This window comes from Prenolepis imparis, unplaced genomic scaffold (assembly GCF_030444845.1).
Source record: "Prenolepis imparis isolate NDT839.2.m4 unplaced genomic scaffold, iyPreImpa1.0 SCAF_12, whole genome shotgun sequence".
Classification (NCBI taxonomy): domain Eukaryota; kingdom Metazoa; phylum Arthropoda; class Insecta; order Hymenoptera; family Formicidae; genus Prenolepis; species Prenolepis imparis.
In genome coordinates this window covers 8,276,018-8,293,694 of record NW_028141170.1, presented here as the reverse complement: position 1 = coordinate 8,293,694, position 17,677 = coordinate 8,276,018, and the positions used below count along the sequence as shown (strand labels likewise).

Genomic DNA, 17,677 nt, shown 5'->3' with positions numbered 1-17,677 from the left:
TATAAATAATTCCTTCATTATCCTTCTCCTCCACACACACATATATGTATATATAAAATTCTAATATTATATATAATAATGTATACAATATCTTAATATCTTAATATCTTAATATATATATATAGTGTGTGTGGGGGATAATAAAAGATTTATTTATATTTATACACACAACATTATTAAAGACTGACTATGAGCGAGCTTTTTAATTCATCGATTAATCAATCGCATGATGCGCAAATGCTACAAATGCAGTACTTTGCTATATTTGTGCATGATGCGATTGATCAATCGAAATTAAAAAATTCGCCCTATTTATCGAAAATATTTCGGAAAATCATGAGACATACAAATTAATATATAAATATAGAATTAACTAGTTACAGAATAAGCACAGAGAAGCTATTGATCGCCGTCGTATTTTGGTATTGTTGTCGGGCATCGCATTGCATTGCATTGAAGTTCGACGCCTTGAAAATGAGATTTCGATATCGGCTTTGTTCGGCTCGAGTTCGCATGCTCTTCCATCACGTCAGGGTGAATCGTCTCGAATTGAAGCGACGAAGAGTCACCGATTTTTTTTTCCTCGTCGGTGCTTCTCTCTCGAGCGATACCGCCGAAGTTCGCTCGCTTCGATACTAAGGGGGGAAGTTTGCCGATCGTATAGTCGGCGGAAGTCAAAAAGCGTCGCGTTGAAACTCGAACGGAATCGAAGCGTTTTCCGAACTTTCTGACAAAAACGATTAAGCGTTGTTGTAAACAACGGGTCGATGGAAAGGGACGATGCAACGCGACGCGATGATATTTTCTCCGCGTGCTCGCGCGGTTCGCTATTTGTCGGGAGATGGATGTTAATAGATACCGCGGCCCCGGCGAGAAATATCGAAACTTGGTAGAAAACTTACGGGGCCGACCGTAAATTCTCAAATAACCGGAAGAGAGAGAACTACGCCGCGAACTGCGCTCCGCCCACATCTCGGGAATGTCAACGCGCGGAAGATTCCAGCAGGACCGTTTTCCAGCGATAACCGGGGCTCTTGAGGAGAGCCGGACAGAGGGGACGTTTGTTGCGTAACTATTAATAAAAACTTCTCTACTGCGCGATATAAACTTTACGTTGCGCGACGGAGGAACGTTTATCTTCCTCCGTTGTTTGCTGTCTGTAAGTTAAATGATCGACGCGCTTAGTGAAAAAAACGGAGAATGTCAGAGAAAATAATTGAAGATTGTTATAATGATCGATATAACGCGTAAAGAGGCGTTACAAATCTATTCTTCGAGGTATCGATTATGCGAATAAAACATAAAATATACAAATTTTTATCAATAAAACAAAAAGGCTCTGGCAATATGAGTGATAAAGAGGCTAATAAGAATCAATCACGCGAGTAAAAGAAATCCTAAATAATTTTAAATATTATTTTATTAAATTTAATAATTAAATTTAATTCTTAAAAATTTATATTAATAATGTCCAATAAATAATGTCTAAAATTATTTAGAATTTCTTTTACTCGCGCCTTGATATATTAGCCTTTTTATCACTCATGTGTATAACACCTTTTTAACACTCATTCTAATTAAATCGTCATTGACGAAATAAGTTTGGAGAGAAAGTAATAATGTCGTTACATCACAATACAGTTGCAAAATAGTTTTCACGGTCCGGTCACGTCGCCGAGTAACGCAGTTTTAAGGGCGCATTGTGCACCGCTGAGATCAGCTACAATTTCTATCGGCTGCGCACATCTGTCGCTTGTAAGGGAAGTGTACCTGTGTCGATGTATACAGTTTCGCTGTACAATGGAAGGCTACGGCATATACGTAACGCTGCACTACAAAAACGTACAACGTACAACGTGCTATCGACGACGAGGGTGAATTGCATCGCGGGCAATGACAAAGACAGCGATAGGGCGTTTAATTAATTTTCTCGCAAAGTGCTCCCAAATCGAGTGGTCGAAAGTACATTTGAGACTTCGACGTGTCGCAATTTTGAGATTTCGACCACATCTGCGATTCGATCGTGTGAAAATTCTGGGGTGTTAATAAAAAAGAAGTGACACATATACGCTCCGGTGAAAAGCATTAGGCATTATTGATAAATTCTAGAAAAAAAATATATAGAGAGAGAATAGAGAGAGATATTTCAATTTAATAAATATTTGGACAACGAAGAGAAATATTACGAAAAAACATACGCTTTCAGCTTATGAACGATGCATGCGTTTCGTATTCAAGCCGATTAAGGTGTCCTCGATTCAAAACAGGGGCCAAAAGAGAACCGCGTTCGAGTTCACATTCCACGAATTTTCAGCAACGCTTGACGATCAAACATATTCATCGGATGTCATTAGTAAAAAAGAGAATACGAAAACAGTTTACGCGAAACGTTACGCGAAATTTGCACGATTTCTTCATAAATTTTTCACGAATCGTGTTCGTAGATTTCTAAATCAGTAATGTGTAATCAACCAAATAACCTTCCAATTGAATAAAATGTACAACTTTTGCTCCGTACAAATAAATGCACTCGCATAAGCTTTTTCGTGCGAAACATAAAGAGGCATTTATTTCTCTCACACATTTGGCAGCTCTCATATATTCTTCTAATGTATCAATATAATTATGACAAGTCTTACGAAGTCGCGCATAAAACCCAATGGAATCCATACATCTTAATAATATATGTCAGAAATCTTGGTCGGTATATAATTCAACCCAGGGAGAATCTTTTGTAATAACTTTCCATAAAGCCACCGCGCGAAAGAGAGATCCGCGCGTCCGTAAGTAAAGCCGTAAGTTATATAATCGTCGAATACAATACTCTCGCTGAATTTTGCGGGCAATTCTCGGTAACAATTCCCGGCGAAATTCGGTCAGGAAAGTCAGGTCTTCAGTTTCATCCGAGCACGAGGGAGGAAGAGTGAAGGGGGAATCGAAGGGACTCGCCTGAAAATCATGCGGCATAGTGAAAGGACGGCGAGAGAAAAAGGGGGAGGAGAGGGCGGACATCGATCGTCGTTTCCTCTCGCAGGAGGACCGTCTTCGTCGGCGCGAGCAGCGCGCGCGTATTCATATTCATATTTCAAAACTCGTAACCCTCCTCCTGCTCACGGCGGCCCCCATTGTGCAGCTGAATACGCTATGCAGAATGCGTCGTCTGGCGTATAACGTTGCGGCGCCGCGACCGCCTCCTGAATTAGTAATAGCACGCTGACAACGGCCGCACGCTCTCGGTGACGCTCGGCGCCGAGCCGCGGATGCCTATCGCGAGAAACGCAATTTGCTCCAGATATTAATTCAGGTAATGGATTGCTCGTTAACGCACGTGAGCGACCGACTCTGTCCCTCTGTCCCTCTCTTTGCGCGGACATATAATCCTGTATGTATATCTCGTGAAAAATCCATTTGTTTAAACTCCGTAATTTTTTGCACGAGGAAATCCACTACTATTTGTATGAATATAATAAATAGTACAGTTGTATGTACAGTGATTTACTGTAAGCTGCTAGAGTTGTCTCTGTTAATTTTTATTTTTTTGATCGCGAGAAACGCTCTAAATATTAATTCAGGTAATGGATTGCTCGTTAACGCACGTGAACGGCTAACTCTGTCTCTTTCTGCGCGGACATATATAATCCTGTATGTATATCTCGTAAAAAATCCATTTGTTTAAACTCCATAATGCACAAGGAAATCAACATCTATGTATATACATATATATATATTATTGATATAAATATAATAAATAGTACAGGCATTTGCTGTGAGCTGCTACAGTTGTCTTCGTTAATTTTTGATTATTATTTTGATTTAGGCAATATATCTCAATCTAGAGAGAATATACACGCTTTATAAATTATGTGATTTAACAATAATAATAATTACGTGCACAATGGATATTTTAATAAAGTTGGTCGCCATTATTTTCTCTGCTACATAAACGCGTTTGAAACTTTATCTCGATTTTTTTATTATTAATTCTTGGAAATTACAATTTTCCACGACCGAGATTATTGATTATTCCTACGATTCTTGTTATCTCAATAAACGCATATTTTCCAAACACACACGCAGAAAAAAAATTTCTCAGTAGTCAGCCGCCAGCTATACCAAACAAAAAGGAATTTTCAGAGAATAAGCGCAGAGTGAACAGAATAGAGCCGCCGGAAAGTTGGCATTACATAATTAAATCGAATGGACCGAAATCGTGTGCGAAACTTCAAGTGGTTACACGTTATATCTTCTCTCGCGTGTGTAATCGAGGAGTGCAGAAAGAGAGAGAGATAGAGAGGAGAGAGACAGAGAGAGAAAGAGAAAGCAGAGAGGATATACAGCGGTGCTAACGAGGCTCCGAGGATCGAATCAAGACCGAATCTCCGCCGCTGATTGACCAGGGCGGAACCCGGAGCGGTAGAAGGCTAATTAGCTACCCGGATCTCCGTACGTGACCCGACAACGGGATCCCGAGACGCGGCGATTATAGTTGCCCTGAGCGTCTTAATTTCGATCCAACGCCCAGCGCGCGGCAAGAAGGAGGGAGAAAGGCATTATATCCGAGGACGAGGACGCCGGTCAAATTTCTCTTTGAATACGCTTTCCACTTCCGTTTTCTGCCGAGCATCCGCGCTTAGAAATTCAGTGCCGCCTGGTGGCTGCCCGCAATGATAATTAGACTAAAACTTGGCGACGGCAATTAGCGCGTCTCTGCCACTTACATAGATGAATTATGTACGGTATACCGGAATCACATATCGAACTTAGATATAACTAGACTTTAATGACAGATATTTCGTGCGCGCGAAATATCTGTGGGGTTTTCCAATAATATAAGTCTTTCAATTTTTATTGTCACTAACACTGCTGTGAGAAATAAATTATGAATCTTGAATTACGAGCAATCGAAATTGAAGATTATTCCGCGATAAAATATCCACTGTTTATTTACATTCTGTTTATATTACTGTAGAATTTCAACTGGAGCTTTGCTTATCATAAAGTTTAATATTAAATGCTATTTAATTGTAACAAGTAATGAATATTGTGAAATATTATATAAAAAAGATTGTCTTTAAATCTAGGGGAATTTATTAAAGTTAAAAATATCTCAAGTATATATGGAAAGAAGATTGAAATATTTATTATCTTGTAAGAGCTCTAATCTCATAAGGAAAATAAGAAATATGAGCAAAAAATATGAAAATCGAAACTAAATAATTAACGTAAGAATACATTCCAGAAATTATCGACATACTATGTCAGAAATGAGAGCGTAATAAAGCCTGAATGGTATGCATGTAGAAATAATTACTATAAAGATAATGGTGGTGCGCATCGCAGGATTCTATCGTGTAGTGGTTTATTAGTTCATTAATTCTATGCGCGACCGAGAGAGAGGGAGAGAGAGTAAAACGCAATTCAGGAAGGAATTTATATCGAGTAACCGGCGGAATTGTTAATAATGTTTGACGTTATATACGGAAACGTGATTTAATAATCGTTAGTCTGTGCAAAAATCGACTTTAAATTAATCAAATAGAGACGATCGATGAAAAGAATAAGTCTTCCCCTCTTGCGCAGCTCTTTTAATGATCTCAAAAGATATAATATTATACACATCGAGCGTCGTCGCATTATTTTTATTACAAGTTACCGAGAATCGCTTTATTACAGTTCTAATATAGCGCAAGCGCAAACGTTATTAATTCTCCGGAGGACAGTCTTATTTCGCGACGGGCGTTAATTGTCGCGAGATTGACAAACGACAAAACTACAATCAGTATAATAATGTGTTATCAAGGAACGGGGAACATCTGTGCGACACCGGAACATCTGATGTCGGTAGCCTGACTTCGTGCCTGGGTCATCCGTCATTCATTCGAGACCCGTACGACACGTGCCAAATAATTACGCTAATTGAAACGCGAATACATACTAGCGTAATCGTCCGCAGTAATTAGTAGAGTAATTTCGCGGTATTATCGTCATTTATGATCGCGCGAGGTAATCGCGCGAGCGCGCGTACGCTTTCGCGTAATGTAAAACGTGCTATCAGAGTCGCGACGCGTTTATTATACATCCTTTGTTTAATCCCAAGCCGACAGCTAATTACAGGCAGCCTTACCGATTAAATTACAGGGCGCCCATCGCGCAGACTCCTATCTCCCGGTCTATGAAACAGAATGCCTATATATCGTCGTTTTCCACGCGACGAGAAAGTCTTATTGTTAGCGTAAGGTCACAGAATCAATTGGAAAAAATTAGTAATTAAAAAAATATTTAAATCAAATTTAAAGTCGTTAGAAGAAAAAATAAAAATTTTTTAAAAATTCATGATTATCGCTTATAAATTTAAAGACATTGTATCATATTATTTAAAAATATTTAAAATTTGTATAAAAATGTTTAAGTTGACAGATGTGGTTTTTTAATTAAATTTAAAATTAAATTTTACTAAATGTATCTGAATAATTTTATTTCGTTAAAACGCTTAATTTTATCGATATTTAAAAGACACTGAAAACGTCTCAAGAGTGATCGGAAGTCGTGTTTACGGAAAGTTTAACCGAAAGCGCGAAATTTTACAATGCCTTTTGGAGTCATGAAACTCAAAATGCTTAATTAACCCATTTATCATCATCTACAACACGAGACTAGGATACGACTGTGAAATAAGCCCGGCGGGTGGAATCGCTCACTCGCTCACTCGCTCATTCGCGTGCGTAAATATACGTGCGAGCGTGCGTGTGGAAGCAGCGTGCTCACGCGTTTGCTCGGTATCAAATGAACACACGCACATACGCATACACGCACACGAGCGAGCAACTACGACGGAAGTGGTATAATTACCAGGAGAGTGTAGCTTGCAAATTTGACTGGGTGCGTACGACTCGTTGAATCCAATTCAACCGACTGAAATATAACGCCCGTCGATTATTGTCCGTCGTATGGTATATATGCCAATGCCGCCACATTGTAGTTTATTAACAGACATGCAGGAGAACGAGAGAAAGAAATAGAGAGATAGAAGAACGATGATATTTTATCATTCGCAATCTATAAATTCTATAAATTAATTGGCAAATTTGGCAACAAGATCCATCCTAATTTTATGTATATCTTTACCCTAATTTGTTATGATAGTCATTATTGTATTTTCGTAAACATATCAGATTACAGTAGAAGAAAGATAGAACTTTTTATTATATTTTTTTACGAAAATTTTAAAAATTTCATGTTTCATCAGTTTTATTATATATTTCTATTACACACATGTTAATATAACTTTAGTCAAATTTTTATGAAAATTTTGCATTCCCCTTTTTGTTTGACAAGTTTTTTTAACCAATTACTTCTTCATCGGAAATCAATTCTCGACTTTGAACATATATTTGCGGTACTGCGTGGAGAAATGATAAAGATAATGAAGCGGATAACAATATCGGGATACCTGGGTGCACACACGGAGACGAATCAACGTGGACAGTGTTTGACTGCAGGGAAATTAATGACTTGACCCGTATATACCCATTTGGTAGTTTGAATCGACGATGGAGTGGAGTTTGGCTAATTACCTCCGCACTCCATATAGAAAGAGATTGCTTGAACCGTCACCGACCGTACAAGCCGCGACATCTCCGCATTTCTCTCTCTAATTTCGAGAAAATGTTATATCTGTAGATTTCTAAATTTAAAAGAATCTCTGATGCACCGATATTAAATCTTTTTAAAAGATATGCAATTCGATTAAAAAATCCATCCATTTATTCAATAAACTTGTTTAAATGTCATTCTAATGTTCACAAATTTCCATTCGCGGTGATAATTCAAAGTTACATCATGGAAGAGAAGTTTGAACTCGGTTAAAATTAAAACTTTATTTTTTCTTTCCGTTACTCTTTATAAAAGAGGATTAGATCGTTCCGTGGAGCTCTCGAGACAGGCGACGCATCGATACGAGAGAGCCGAAACGAGAGAAGAAAGGAGGGGTCTGCCCGCTACTCAACTTCCTAAATTCCGCGAAACTTTTCCGCGAGAGCAATTCTTCTTGAGCGCGGCATGCGCAAAAAAGGAAGTAGAGTGCCCTCGAACGCCCACATGATCAATCGGTTTGCCGCGTCGCCGTGTGTGCACACGTAGTCCTCCCGAAATGTTTGCAAAATAGACGCGTCGCACTCTTGGCACGCAAGAAAGGAAAGGGGGAGAGGAAAAGGGAGACTCGGAAACCGACGCAATAATTCGATCGCCACCGGGTTGAAAAAATACCACGTACGACGGGAGTGATCGACGTGCGCCGAGGTTTGCGCGAGGGAGGAAAGGGGGTTGGGGGTTGGAAACGAACTCTCTCTCCCTCGATTTAACGAGATAATTTGATCGATCTCTCGTCGTGCGCACCGGCGCATTTACGTTTCTGCCGCCTGCAGGCATTTCACGTACAAGCTGCATCCCTTGCGTCGCCATTTACACTTAAACACGATATTACGTCTTCAAGAAACACATCATTCTTGCTAATTAAAAAAAAACTCTACAAACAAAATTACTGGATAACTGATGCTCTTGCGAGGAACAAGAGAATAATCTTTTCTGCATCTGGATCGGATGTTTCTACACTTTATTATTATTATTATTTTAGGTCAAAATTCACACGAGTTCGCGTATAAATTTTTTGAAAAACTTTGACCCCAATCTCTGATATAGTGAATCATTATGTAAATGATACTTTAATCAGCCTCTAATGAACGACGCGCGTTTACACGAGACCCTCTTCCGAATCTGCACAATCAAGCTCTGTCCGCAACATTTCGCGCTTTCGGTATATAACGGCTTTCGGGAAACGGAACCAATGGAACACGCACGCTCTATATTATCGCGATCGTCGTACGGTTGCACGACCAATTTCGACGTGACGGCCGCGAAATAATTTACGGATAATGAGGACGTTACGTGGTACCCGGTCAGACTTCCCGGCCGCGCGGCATCCCAGTTAACCGACTGATTGCGAACGGCCGGACACGGACGTGATCGACCGCGAAACGTGCTGAAAAATTACCCCGAGGTGATGCCATCGACGTAATATCGCCCGTTATCGTGTCCGTTATTTATGTCATTATCTTATAGGAAGCTGAACAATTTAGCAAATACATCTCTCTGTAATCCTTGAAATCTAATTATTATATATTGAATATTTCTGAATATAATGGCGCAAAATATTATTAAAAGCTTTTTTTGTCTCTCAAATGAGTAAAAAAGATTGCGCAAATACGTGTCTGCGTGTTATAATCTGTTTTTTCTTCCTTATAGAAATTTATTAGTAGAAAGAAGAGATATTAGTCAGACATTAGTGGTAAAAGCCGACGCGTAACCCGAATTTGCTTATACAAACTTCTTTTTAACTTCTTTCTTTGCTTTAATGAAGAGGACTTTGGAAATAAATCAAGAATAATTTGCAGATAGTCAGTCTAATTATTTATGTGCTTTGGATAATTATTTTTTAAGCTGTTAATCGATTTTATATAATGACGCAAAATATTATTAAAAGCTTTTTTGTCTCTCAACTGAGTAAAAAAATTGCGCAAATACGTGTCTGCGTGTTATAATCTGTTTTTTCTTCCTTATAGAAATTTATTAGTAGAAAGAAGGGATATTAGTCAGACATTAGTGGTAAAAGCCGACGCGTAACCCGAATTTGCTTATACAAACTTCTTTTAACTTCTTTCTTTGCTTTAATGAAGAGGACTTTGGAAATAAATTAAGAATAATTTGCAGATAGTCAGTCTAATTATTTATGTGCTTTGGATAATTATTTTTTAAGCTGTTAATCGATTTTTCGATATTTTTGAAATCATATGAATATGAATGTAGAAAAATTCGAATGATTAATTTTTAATTCAATATGAAAACATGTAAAAGTAGTAGGTAATAAAAAATGTATAAACACTTATTAGTGCAGTCTAAATTGTCCGCAAACTACAGAAATTGACCATAGATAATTAAGTATTCCCTGTCATTTTCAAAAACGGACATGATATAAAATATTTATATGCACATGCCTCATATCTCATATGTTTTCACGAACATCTGACTACTGAAATCTGATATGTAGCCCGAAATAAAAAGTTATTATATATATATATATATATATATATATATATATATATAAAAAATATAACTAGTGCATATAGAACTGACAGTCAATCCATTACTGTCATGATGTCTTTATTATCGTTGCCGTTCTCATGCGTCGAGATGAGTCTTTACAACAGTGATAGTTTTGACATACCTATAAAATAGCTTTTCTAAAAATGTATATAAAAATTATTCAGAAAGAATCATTAAAAACACCGAACGAGATAATTTGAATATCTTATAACAATAATATTACACACATATAAAAATTGTGTTTCACATATAAAAGAATTTACTCAAAATAATAAGTTGCATTACTTTATGTAAAGCATAAAAGTTATTTATTTTACTTTATGTGCTAAAGACTTCTACAAGTGTGTCAAAATGTAGGAAAATTATATAATTATAATTTTTAAAAAACAATATGCTATTCAAGAAGAAATTATTTAGAGTTTTTCCAAATAAATCAGTATATAATTATGCGAAAATATTTGCTAACTAAATAAAATAAAATATATTATCAAAAGAGTTATTTTAACAATATCTAGATTTGATATACGATATTTCGCAATAGTCCTTAGTCAATACGATCGAAGCTATAGGAATGGCATCGCGGCAAGAGAATCTTATTAGAACTCCAGGCAGCCTGGTATCGATTCCGCATCAATTTGCATTCGCCACGATCCGAGAGAAACTATTCGACCGGTTGTTACGTGTTCACCGCAGGATTGCATGGGGGTGTAGAAGTGTCGGACGCGAAGAAAGTGATTGCCAATGACATCTATTACTGTCATGATGTCTTTATTACCGTTGCCACTTTCATGCGTCGATGAGCTTTTACAACAGTGATAATCTTGACACTAAAATAGCTCTTTCCCCGAGCGTTCGCTAAAAGGCATATCGTGTGTACCTAGCTATCTACATTTCAATGTAACTGTATTTTATACGTCAATTTATATGGTAGATTTTAGAAATTCAGATTCTGCACAATACATAAAGTGGCAAAACTTCTATTCTGCATATTTATTTAAGCGATTTTTTATCGTGCAAACATTCCGTAAAAACTATGGGAAAAGCGTTGCAAATAAATAGAAGGGTGAGTGTATGTAGCTCAGAGTCACGTTTAAATGTTACAGAATTTTAAATAAAACAGAAATTTAAAAAGAGTTTTATTCTTTTTCTCTCTCTTGAAATTTCCGTTCAATTTATAATATTTTTGTCTAGTTAATCTTGTAGTTTCTCCTCTTGTCAATTTTATTATTAAAATATTTTTCTTTTCAATAACCATTTACGTGAATCCTTCACATTTCCAAATATATGGCTCTATCCGAATATAATCGTATTCAAATTTGACAGATGTAATGTAACATTTTGTTTAAACTTTTCGTTTTAAGAATAACCCTAAAAGCTAAATCATAGTTGAATGGCGAATGTCCTATATCGATGGATATGTGAAAGATTTCTATCTCCCCGAAAACTTGTATGTCGATGAAATTTCTCGTAACTTTCCTCGACTCGGCGAACGAGAATGCGCAAGTACGTCTACTATGTATAGCATTCGCACGTAGTATTCGCGCATAGGAAAATGATCTAGGTCGACGTTATTGGCCGCCTTTTCAGCTGCAGGCGATGGCCGCGTTGAAAAAGAGAAAGAGAGAGAGAGAGAGAAAGCATAGGGAAAACAGGAAAACGGCATGCCGTTGAGTTATCGCGCGTGTGTCAAGCAGTACGAAACGAATCTCACGTGAGACGTTTGGCGTATCTCAGGGAAAATATTGCATTCCACTGACAATTGTCTACTTTTCGGTATGCGTTTACAATCTCGCCGCGCAGCGTGCACCAAGAAATTCGCGAAATTGAACAGAGGCGCGCACAGCAGTTTGGTTTCGCGTATGCCAATTCCGATTGAGTAACACATTTTTGTATCTGAATCAATGTTACTTCGACGGCTATCGATCATAATCGTAAAACTCAAGCTGCGAAAAGAAATATCCATCTATTTATTTATATACCAGAAATATCTCGGATTTTACTTCATCTGATTTCACCTCAAGTTTCTTTTTTCATCTTTTAATACTATGAAATTAATGAACAAATTATCATATAAATATTATATATCTTCTTTATCAGAAAAAACATTACGAGACGTAGAGAATAATTTAAATTAAATATTAAGTTAAGTTATATATATAATTAAGTTGTTTTTCAGAAATAGCGCAACAATAAATAGTGAAAATAAGAATGATTAACTAATAAAAAGAATAAAGGAAAATGGCATTTTAATTAATTTAGTTAATTAATTTTAATAAATTTTCCAAAATTAGATATAAGTAAAAGGGTAAAGATCATGATGTCATCTTCGAGATTATATTAATATGAGCATATTCACTGGGCATAAGTGCCGCGTATCCAAATTTCCGGGACGCGAAGTTGACCCTCGTTTCCCGACGAGGATTACAGCTCCACTCGACCATTGTCGGCAGACAATAACCGGCGGACAGGATGTAATATAAGGAAGCACATTGTCGACCTGTACATAGTGACGAGCGTATTTATTGCCGGATCAGGCTTGCAACGATCTCCGGACGAGAGAGACAGTAGTAGGGATGGCGATGCCGCTTGAGGCAGCGCGATATATATATATATTTTGGCGGAGGAGGACCACACGGCCTATCTCGCGGAAATGACATTTTCGAGACCCGACATTGCCCGGAAAGCAATAATACCGAAAGCAGTTTTAATAAAGGCTTAGCCACGATATATCGCAGTCATGCCCTCACACTCTCATCTGTCCGCCTCTCCACCGCGTACATCGTCCTCTTCCCCTCACCCTCCGTCTGTCCTATCGTCCATTCTTTCGCAATCCTCCCCAGCAAACCCCTTTCATTCTATGGCGATCGTATGTCGGGGGATACAAACCCGGTCGCCATATACTGTATTCTCTCTTTCTCTCTATATATCGTTTGTCGATACGCAAATATTTTTTTTCCCCACAATTCCCCCCTCTGTGTCGCGCTCGCGCGATCGGTATCAGATTGCGGACGCGTTTGCGTTAAGGGAGCGATATTTCTCGACGGATCCGCTTCATTATTTTAACGAACGCGATCCAATCGGCCGGCGCGATGGATCCATTTCGAACCCGCGTGTCTCCATCCGACACCGCGGCAACGGTAACGCGACACTTGGCTTTAATAGATGTTATCAAAATTTTGAACCGAGAATTTTCGTCGAGATAAAACTCGTTTAAGTTTCGACTACCATGACTAAGCTTGGGTGAAATATTTAGATTGATTCAACGTAATTTTAATAAATAAAAATAGCATAGAAAATTTTATATCAAATTAATATAAAATACAGTTATTATCTAAGTAATCTTTTATATTAAATTAAAATTATATTAAGTTTTTTTAAATAATGTCTTTTCTTATCTTCATTATTTTTATGATATATGAAAAATGAAAAAAAAAAGACTCAAGATTTTGAAGAGTAAGATTTTAAAATATTTGTCATATTATTTTCGATAGTAAAGCAAAGTTGGTAAGTTGATAGTAAAGCAACAATTAAATGACGGAGATTTCAATATTATTTAATAGCATAAATAATCTCAAAATTATTAATATCTTGACTTTGAAATAATTATCATTCCGCTTCATGTTTTTTTAATAGCCGTGCGACCCAGTTTAACAATTTAGTTTAATTTCAACTTGCACATCTTTAAACCAATAAAATTAGATTATGAGAGAGAATAAATAAAGAGATACAAAAGAGATATTGTAATTCTTTACTAAGTTGAAATTTATTTTATGTTTAGCATTTATAAAAATTACGTTTTGTTACTCATGCACAAAGCTCGGTTCAATTAAAATCGTTTAATTTGTGACGAGATATAATTTTATCACAAAGTATTAGCGGTTGGTATGTTTAAATAATCGCCATTCTACTCGATTTGGCTTCTATCTCTGCGACACAATTATACAATTCGTTTCAGTCACTACGTTCTCATTCCTAGCACCAAAGTAATAACGCGAGACCAGCTGAGAGTGTTCCAACGGAATAAAGGATTAGTCCTCGCGAGCGAGGATCTACATTAAGTGTTAAAAAAACAGAAAAAAAACGAAAAAAATTAATTCCCTCCCAAAGTCAGACCAGAAAAAAAAGAACACACGCAGGGAAACTGTTGGATTAAACTAGCGGAAGATATACTGTGTAGTCGTCGTTACAGACGTAATTCGAGAATTCAATGGAGATCCGTGTAATAACTTTTTTTTATAATATGCGTTACGTCTTTGTACGACGATGCAATTACTACTTCGTATCTTATAAAATTGTGATACGCGCAGAGCTAAAATTTTAAAAATACAAAAAATATATTTCCCGAAAAGCAATATGTAAATTTAATTGTGATATTAATCACACGTTTGGAACAAAATTAAATCAATTTAAAAATCATGTATATTTTTTTCACGTGTAGAAATGTTATACCACCCATTACCGCAAGAAATGTTATAAAATAAATTTTTACTCACCGATACGTGCAATAGCTGAGTTGTAGTACAGCACACATTGATCTGAAAACAAAATATTCAAATTATGTATAGATATACACACTAGCGGATCCTGACGTCGATAATGGGGGGGGGGGGGGTTTACAAAATATATTCATATATATACATATATATACATATATATACATATATATACATATATATACATATACATATAAATACATATTCATATATATACATATTCATTGATAAATATAGTTTCAATAAATAAAGCATTGCAAATAATGAAATTACTGAAAAAAATTTATAGTAGTAGTTACTTACTGAAAGCAGTGAAATTTTACTGCTATAATCAAAAAAGGAGGAGAAAAGCGTGAGTTGTTTCACTGAAAATCAGTGAAATATTCAACTATGTGAACCTAGCACCCGACTTTTAAAAATTAATTTTTTTAAACGGAAAATAATAGCATTTCGTTTGTAATTGTTTGTAGTAACAATAATTTCGTTTGTAGTTTTAGCAATTAATAAATAAAAAAAATTTTTTAAATGACGCACCCGACATTGAGATATCGCAAATCCGCTTGCGCAGTCTTCTTTAGAATCGTTTGTAGTTGTTTGTAGTGATTTTTCTTTCGTTTGTAGTTGAGCGGTTCAAAAGTTATAAACAAATTGTTTATACGATTCTAAAGAAGACTGCGCAAGCGGATTTGAAAAATCTTGAAAATTGACAAAGTTACCTCTTGGACGAATAAACAATTGTTTATAACTTTTGAACCGCTCAATTACAAACAAAAGGAACATCACTACAAACAACTACAAACGATTTTAAAGAAGACTGCGCAAGCGGATTTGCGATATCTCAATGTCGGGTGCGAGTCATTATAAAAAATTTTTTTATTTATTAACTGATCAAACTACAAACAAAATTATTGTTACTACAAACAACTACAAACGAAATACTATCATTTTCCGTTTTAAAAAATTAATTTTTAAAAAGTCGGGTGCTAGGTTCACATAGCTAAATGATTTTTATTGATCTTTACGGTCCTGGTATCGCAAACCTAAGTAGTAAGCCCAGAGATTGGTCAGCCTAATCGCACCTACGTAGTCGGAAGTATACGAATACGTTGAGAGCGGCCGCAAGGCAGAGACGCGTGTAAAAATATTTAAAATAAACGAAATTTATATAAAATGATCTTTATTGATCTTTACGGTCCTTGTATCGCGAGTCTAAGTAGTAAGCCCAAAGATTGGTCAGCCTAATACGTTGAGAGCGGACGCGAGGCGGAGACATATGTAAAATATTATTTTAAAAAACGAAATATATATATATATACATATATAAAATAATCTTAATTAATCTTTACAGTCCTGCATCGCGACCGTAAGTAGTAAGCCCAAAGATTGGTCAGTCTAATCGCAACTACGTGGTTGGAAATACGTGAATACATTGAGAGCGACCGCGAATCGGAGACACGTGTAAAATATTATTTAAAAAAAAGCAAAATATATATAAAATGATCTTTATTGATCTTTACGGTCCTTGTATCGCGAGCCTAAGTAGTAAGCCTAAGAGACTAGTCAGCCTAATACGTTGAGAACAGACGCAAGGCGGAGACACGAGACACGTGTGAAATATTATTTTATTTAAAAAACGAAATATAAAAAAATGGAAGTGATCTTCATTGATCTTTACGGTCCTTGTATCGCGAGTCTAAGTAGTAAGCTCAGAAATTGGTCAGCCTAATCGCATCTACGTGGTCGAAAGTCGCGAATACATTGAAAGCGAGCTGGAAACGCGTGTGAAAATATTATTTAAAAAAGCGAAATATATAAAATGATTCTTTATTACTCTTTACGGTCTTGTATCGCGAGCCTAAGTAGTAAATCTAGAGACTGGTCAGTCTAATCGTACCTACGTGGTCGAAAGTCGCGAATACATTGGAAGCGAAGCGGAGACGCGCCTGAAAATATTATTTAAAAAAACAAAACATATAAAATGATTTTTTATTAATGTTGACAGCTCTGCATCGCGAGCTTAAGTAGCCCAGAGATTTGTCAGCCTAATCGCATCTACGTGGTCGAAAGTCGCGAATACATTGAAAGCGAGGTGAAAACGCGTGTGAAAATATTATTTAAAAAATCGAAATATATAAAATGATTCTTTATTAATCTTTACGGTCCTGTATCGCGAGCTTAAGTAGCAAGTCCAGAGACTGGTCAGCCTAATCGCAACATTAACCAATTGTTTATAACTTTTGAACCGCTCAACTACAAACGAAAGGAAAATCATTACAAGCAACTACAAACGATTCTAAAGAAGACTGCGCAAGCGGATTTGCGATATCTTAAAATTAACAAATTTACCTCTTGGACGAATAAACAATTGTTTATAACTTTTGAACCGCTCAACTACAAACGAAAGAAAAATCACTACAAACAACTACAAACGATTCTAAAGACTGCGCAAACGGATTTGCGATATCTTAAAATTAACAAATTTACCTCTTGGACGAATAAACAATTTATAACTTTTGAACCGCTCAACTACAAACGAAAGAAAAATCACTACAAACAACTACAAACGATTCTAAAGAAGACTGCGCAAGCGGATTTGCGATATCTCAATGTCGGGTGCGAGTCATTAAAAAAATTTTTTTTTCTTTATTAATTGATAAAACTACGAATGAAAGTATTGTTACTACAAACAATTACAAACGAAATGCTATCATTTTCCGTTTTAAAAAATTAGTTTTTAAAAAGTCGGGTGCTAGGTTCACATAGCTGAAATATTCACTGATCTTCTGTGAAATCTTGTCACTATTTTTTAATCACAATGTTATTTTATATATATAAATAACATTAATTGAAAAGCAGTGACAAGGTTTCACGGCAGATCAGTGAATGTTTCATTGATTTTCAGTGAAATAACTAATGCTTTGCTCATCCGTCTTACGAATCAATGTATTATCATTGATAAATATAGTTTCAATAAGTAAAGCATTGCAAATGGTGAAATATTACTGACGAAAATTAATAGTAGTAGC

The 17,677-nt window shown here is 36.3% G+C and overlaps 1 protein-coding gene across 6 annotated transcripts in view; it reads right to left on the bottom strand.

Annotated features, from left to right (window-relative positions):
• Tmtc2 (Transmembrane O-mannosyltransferase targeting cadherins 2) overlaps nucleotides 1-17,677 on the bottom strand; it is a 299,799-nt gene that overhangs the window by 239,586 nt on the left and 42,536 nt on the right. For all 6 annotated transcript variants that reach the window (XR_014426625.1, XM_083052298.1, XM_083052297.1 and 3 more), the window contains one exon: nucleotides 14,652-14,693. Coding sequence is in view for 5 of the 6 variants with exons in the window: in XM_083052298.1 (XP_082908424.1) it covers nucleotides 14,652-14,693 (42 nt within the window). In the remaining variant the exon portion in view is untranslated. The remainder of the gene's footprint in view (nucleotides 1-14,651; nucleotides 14,694-17,677) is intronic.